We start from the raw sequence: 5,245 nt of genomic DNA on the forward strand, positions 1-5,245 counted from the left end.
ATTGATGGTGCTGGTGAGCCATTGATGGATGACTGGGGCCATTGATGGAGCTGGGGCTGGGGCCATTGATGGTGCTGGGGCCATTGATGGTGCTGGGGCCATTGATGGTGCTGGTGACATTGATGGAGATGGGGCCATTGATGGAGATGTGGCCATTGATGGAGATGTGGCCATTGATGGAGATGGGGCCATTGATGGTGCTGGTGACATTGATGGAGATGTGGCCATTGATGGAGATGTGGCCATTGATGGAGATGTGGCCATTGATGGAGATGTGGCCATTGATGGTGCTGGGGCCATTGATGGTGCTGGTGACATTGATGGAGATGGGGCCATTGATGGTGCTGGTGACATTGATGGAGATGTGGCCATTGATGGAGATGTGGCCATTGATGGAGATGGGGCCATTGATGGAGATGGGGCCATTGATGGAGATGGGGCCATTGATGGTGCTGGTGACATTGATGGAGATGGGGCCATTGATGGTGCTGGTGCCGTTACTGTTGCTGGTGCCATTGATGGTGCCGTTGCTGTTGCTGGTGCCATTGATGGTGCCGGTGCTGTTACTGTTGCTGGTGCCATTGATGGTGCCGTTGCTGTTGCTGGTGCCATTGATGGTGCCGGTGCCAGTGCCGTTACCAGTGCTGGTGCCAGGGCCACGGCCGGGCCGTAAGCGGTTGCGGTTGCCGCAGGTGAGCGCCAGCGGCGCGGTGCTGCTCAGCGAGGTGCTGGGCACCATCAGGCTCAAGGTTTTCCTCTCGGGGATGCCCGAGCTCCGCCTGGGCCTCAACGACCGCGTCCTCTTCGAGCTCACCGGCAGTGAGTGATGGGGGGGGGCTCTCATCACCTCCATGGTGCTCTATGGGGGGGGGGGTCCCATCATCTCCATAGGGGCACCCATCAGCACCATGAGGCTTTATGGGGGTCCCATCATCTCCATGGGGAGTGGCTACCCAGCACCAGAAGCCCTATGGGGGGTAGGGTCCCATCACCTCCATGGGGGGGGCAGCTCCCATCACCTTCCTGGGGCTCTATGGGGGGGTCCCATCACCTCTATGGGGCTCTATGGGGGGCTTCTATCACCTCCATAGGGCTCTATGGGGGGTCCCTTCACCTCCCTGGGGCTCTGGGGGGCTCCCATGGGGGGCTCCCATCTCCTCCCTGGGGCTCTATGGGGTTCTCCCATCCCCTCCCTGGAGCTCTATGGGGTTCTCCCATCCCCTCCCTGGGGCTCTGTGTGGTCCTCCCATCACCCCCACGTGTTGGGGGTCCCGTGGCAGGGGGCAGGAGCCGGTCGGTGGAGCTGGAGGACGTCCGGTTCCACCAGTGCGTGCGCCTGGCGCGCTTCGCCTCGGACCGCACCATCTCCTTCATCCCCCCCCCCGACGGCGACTTCGAGCTCATGGCCTATCGCCTCAGCACGCAGGCGAGCCGCGGCACCGGCACCTTTGGGGCACGGGGGCACACACATGGGGGCTCACCGCATCCCCCCTCCGTGTCCATCGCAGGTGAAGCCGCTCATCTGGGTCGAGTCGGTCATTGAGAGGTTCTCCCACAGCCGGGTGGAAATCCTGGTCAAGGTGAGGCGATGGGGGGGATGGAGGCATGGCCCCCCCCCCCCGGCATTTATACCCCATTACCCCCCCATTATCCCCCCCATCACCCCATTTACCCCATCACTGCATTACCCCATCACCCCATTACCCCATCACGCCATTACTCCCCCATCACCCATTACCCCACCACTGCATTACTCCCATTACCCCATCACCCCACTATCCCCCTATCACCCCATTACCCCAGCACACCATTATCCCCCATCACCCCATTTCCCCCATCACTGCATTACCCCCATTATCTCATCACCTCATTTACCCCATCACTGCAATCCCATCACCCCATCCCCCATTACCCTCCATCACCACATTACCCCATCACCCCATTACCCCATCATCCCATTTGCCCCCAATCACCCCATTACCCCATCACTGCATTACCCCAATCACTCCATTATCCCCATCACCCCATTACCCCCATCACCCCCATCATCCCATTACCCCTTACCCCATTCATCACCCCCATTGCCCCCCATCACCCCCCCCCTCGAAGGCCAAGGGCCAGTTCAAGAAGCAGTCGGTGGCCAATGGGGTGGAGATCGCGGTGCCGGTGCCCAGCGATGCCGATTCCCCCAAGTTCAAGACCAGCGCCGGCTCTGCCAAGTACGTCCCGGACGGAACCTCGTCCTCTAGGACCATCAAAGCCTTCCCGGTGAGCCCCAGCGCCGCCACCACTGCCAGGGCTGCGGTGCTTCCATCCCCATCCCATCCCCACCCCATCCCCATCCCCTCCCCATCCCCATCCCATCCCCATCCCACCCCATCCCATTCCCTCCCCCGTCCCCATCCCCATCCCCGTCCCATCCCGTCCCATCCCCCCCATCCCCATCCCTCCCCATCCCCTCCCCGTCACCATCCCATCCCATCCCCATCACCGTCCCCCTCCCCATCCCATCCCCATCCCTCCCCGTCACCATTCCATCTCTCCTCCCCATCCCATCCCATCCCCTCCCCATCCCATCCCCATCCCACCCCATCCCATCCCCTCCCCATTCCATCTCCTCCCCATCCCATCCCATCCCCTCCCGTCCCCATCCCCGTCCCATCCCCCATCCCGTCCCGTCCCGTCCCGTCCCGTCCCACCCCGTCCCGTCCCGTCCCCATCCCCGTCCCATCCCCGTCCCCTCCCCGTCCCCATCCCGTCCCCCGTCCCGTCCCCGTCCCCGTCCCCGTCCCTCCCCATCCCGTCCCCGTCCCGTCCCGTCCCGTCCCCGTCCCGTCCCCTCCCCGTCACCATTCCGTCCCTCCCCGTCCCGTCCCGTCCCTCCCCGTCCCGTCCCCTCCCCGTCCCGTCCCTCCCGTCCCACCCCGTCCCGTCCCTCCCCATTCCATCCCATCCCTCCCCATCCCACCCCTCCCATCCCCCTCCCCATTCCATCCCATCCCTCCCCCATCCCATCCCCTCCCATCCCATCCCCATCCCATCCCACCCCATCCCCCATCCCCATCCCCTCCCCATCCCATCCCCATCCCATCCCATCCCCTCCCCATCACCATCCCATCCCCTCCCCATCCCATCCCCTCCCCATCACCATTCCATCTCCTCCCCATCCCATCCCATCCCCATCCCCTCCCCATCCCCACCCCATCCCCTCCCCATCCCGTCCCCATCCCCATCCCCATCCCCTCCCCATCCCACCCCATCCCATCCCATCCCATCCCATCCCATCCCATCCCATCCCATCCCATCCCATCCCCTCCCATCCCATCCCCTCCCCATCACCATTCCATCTCCTCCCCATCCCATCCCCATCCCCATCCACTCCCCATCCCATCCCATCCCATCCCCATCACTTCCCATCCCCTCCCATCCCCATCCCCATCCCATCCCACCCCATCCCATTCCCTCCCCATCCCCATCCCCATCCCCATCCCATCCCATCCCATCCCCTCCCATCCCATCCCCTCCCCATCCCCATCCCCATCCCCTCCCCATCCCATCCCATCCCATCCCCATCCCCCCGTCCCATCCCCCCACCCCCCCCATGGGCGCTGCGCAGGGGGGCAGGGAGCACGTGATGCGCGCCCACTTCGGGCTGCCGAGCGTGGCGCGGGAGGAGGACGAGGGGCGCCCCCCCGTGGCCGTGCGCTTCGAGATCCCGTACTTCACCGTGTCCGGGCTGCAGGTGCGGGGCGCCGGGGGGCACGGCGGCATTGGGGGGTCTATGGGGGGGATTGGGGGGGGCTATGGGGGGATTGGGGTGCTCGATGTGGGTATCGGGATACCCAATGGGGGTATTGGGGTACCCAATGTGGGTATCGGGGTGCCCAGTGTGGGTATTGGGGTACCCAATGTGGGTATCGGGGTGCCCAGTGTGGGTATTGGGGTACCCAATGTGGGTATCGGGATACCCAATGAGGGTATTGGGGTACCCAATGTGGGTATCAGGGTGCCCAGTGTGGGTATTGGGGTACCCAATGGGGGGTATCGGGATACCCAATGGGGGTATTGGGGTACCCAATGTGGGTATCAGGGTGCCCAGTGTGGGTATTGGGGTACCCAATGTGGGTATCGGGGTGCCCAGTGTGGGTATTGGGGTACCCAATGGGGGGTATTGGGATACCCAATGGGGGTATTGGGGTACCCAATGTGGGTATCAGGGTGCCCAGTGTGGGTATTGGGGTACCCAATGTGGGTATCGGGGTGCCCAGTGTGGGTATTGGGGTACCCAATGGGGGGTATCGGGATACCCAATGGAGGTATTGGGGTACCCAATGGGGGTACCGGGGTGCGGGGGCTATCGGGGTACCCAAAGGGGGTACCGGGGTGCGGGGGGTATCGGGTTACCCAATGGTGGTACCGGGGTGCTGAGGGGTATTGGGGTACACAATGAGGGTATTGGGGTGCGGGGCGTATCGGGGTACCCAATGGGGGGGTACCGGGGTGCGGGGGAGTATCGGGGTACCCAATGGGGGGTATTGGGGTACCCAGTGGGGGTACCGGGGTGCGGGGGGGTGTCTCCATCCGGCCGTGCCGCAGGTCCGGTACATGAAGATCATCGAGAAGAGCGGGTACCAGGCGCTGCCCTGGGTGCGGTACATCACCCAGAGCGGGGTGAGCGCGGGGACCCCCAGGACCCCCCCAAACCCCTTTTAAGGGACACCCCCCCTCACCCCTGCTCTCCCCATTGCAGACTATCAGCTCCGCACCGGTTAATGGGGTCCAGCCCCCCCGGACCCCCCATATAAAGAGCTGTGACCCGGTCCTGCGTCCGTGTTGTTGTTTTGGGGGGGGGACACCCCGATGCGGTCCCCACTTGAGTTGCCCTTTTAAGAGGGGCAGGAGGGAGGGAGGGCGTGGCGTGGCAGCTGCGTCCGGTCACGTGACGCCGGCGGAAGGGGGCCCGTTTGGTCACGTGGGTCCGGAGGAATGGCGGCGCCGAAGCTCCGCGTGAACGCGGCCTTCGCGGAGCGGCTCCGGAGGAACCGGGAACGGGAGGAGCTGAGGAGGCGTGAGGGGGATGGGAGACGGAGAACGGCGGGATAACAGCGGGATAACAACGGGATAATGGGAACGGGATAACAGCGGGATAACGGGGATAGCAACGGGATAACGGCGGGAGAACGGGAACGGGATAACAACGGGATAACAGCGGGATAACGGGGATAGCAACGGGATAACGGCGGGA

At 64.0% G+C, this 5,245-nt stretch overlaps 1 protein-coding gene across 1 annotated transcript; it reads left to right on the plus strand.

Annotated features, from left to right (window-relative positions):
• The first annotated feature begins 28 nt into the window (after positions 1-28).
• On the plus strand, positions 29-4,713 carry LOC130603345 (AP-1 complex subunit mu-2-like). Its single transcript, XM_057417001.1, has 7 exons — positions 29-587; positions 631-819; positions 1,281-1,426; positions 1,509-1,580; positions 2,110-2,268; positions 3,617-3,742; positions 4,597-4,713. The coding sequence occupies exons 1-7, from the start codon at positions 29-31 to the stop codon at positions 4,711-4,713; spliced, it is 1,368 nt and encodes a 455-aa protein (XP_057272984.1).
• The last annotated feature ends 532 nt before the right edge of the window (positions 4,714-5,245 follow it).

The sequence above is a fragment of the Pezoporus wallicus genome, unplaced genomic scaffold (genome assembly GCF_028554395.1).
Source record: "Pezoporus wallicus isolate ANWC-B61680 ecotype Strahan unplaced genomic scaffold, APGP_CSIRO_Pwel_v1 contig_13328, whole genome shotgun sequence".
Taxonomy (NCBI): domain Eukaryota; kingdom Metazoa; phylum Chordata; class Aves; order Psittaciformes; family Psittacidae; genus Pezoporus; species Pezoporus wallicus.

Coding starts and splice junctions, on each gene's coding strand:
- LOC130603345 (XM_057417001.1), top strand. CDS start 29: ATGACTGGGGCCATTGATGGAGCTGGGGCTGGGGCCATTGATGGTGCT. Junction 820..1,280: donor CCTCTTCGAGCTCACCGGCA/GTGAGTGATGGG, acceptor GTCCCGTGGCAG/GGGGCAGGAGCCGGTCGGTG. Junction 3,743..4,596: donor TCACCGTGTCCGGGCTGCAG/GTGCGGGGCGCC, acceptor GCCGTGCCGCAG/GTCCGGTACATGAAGATCAT.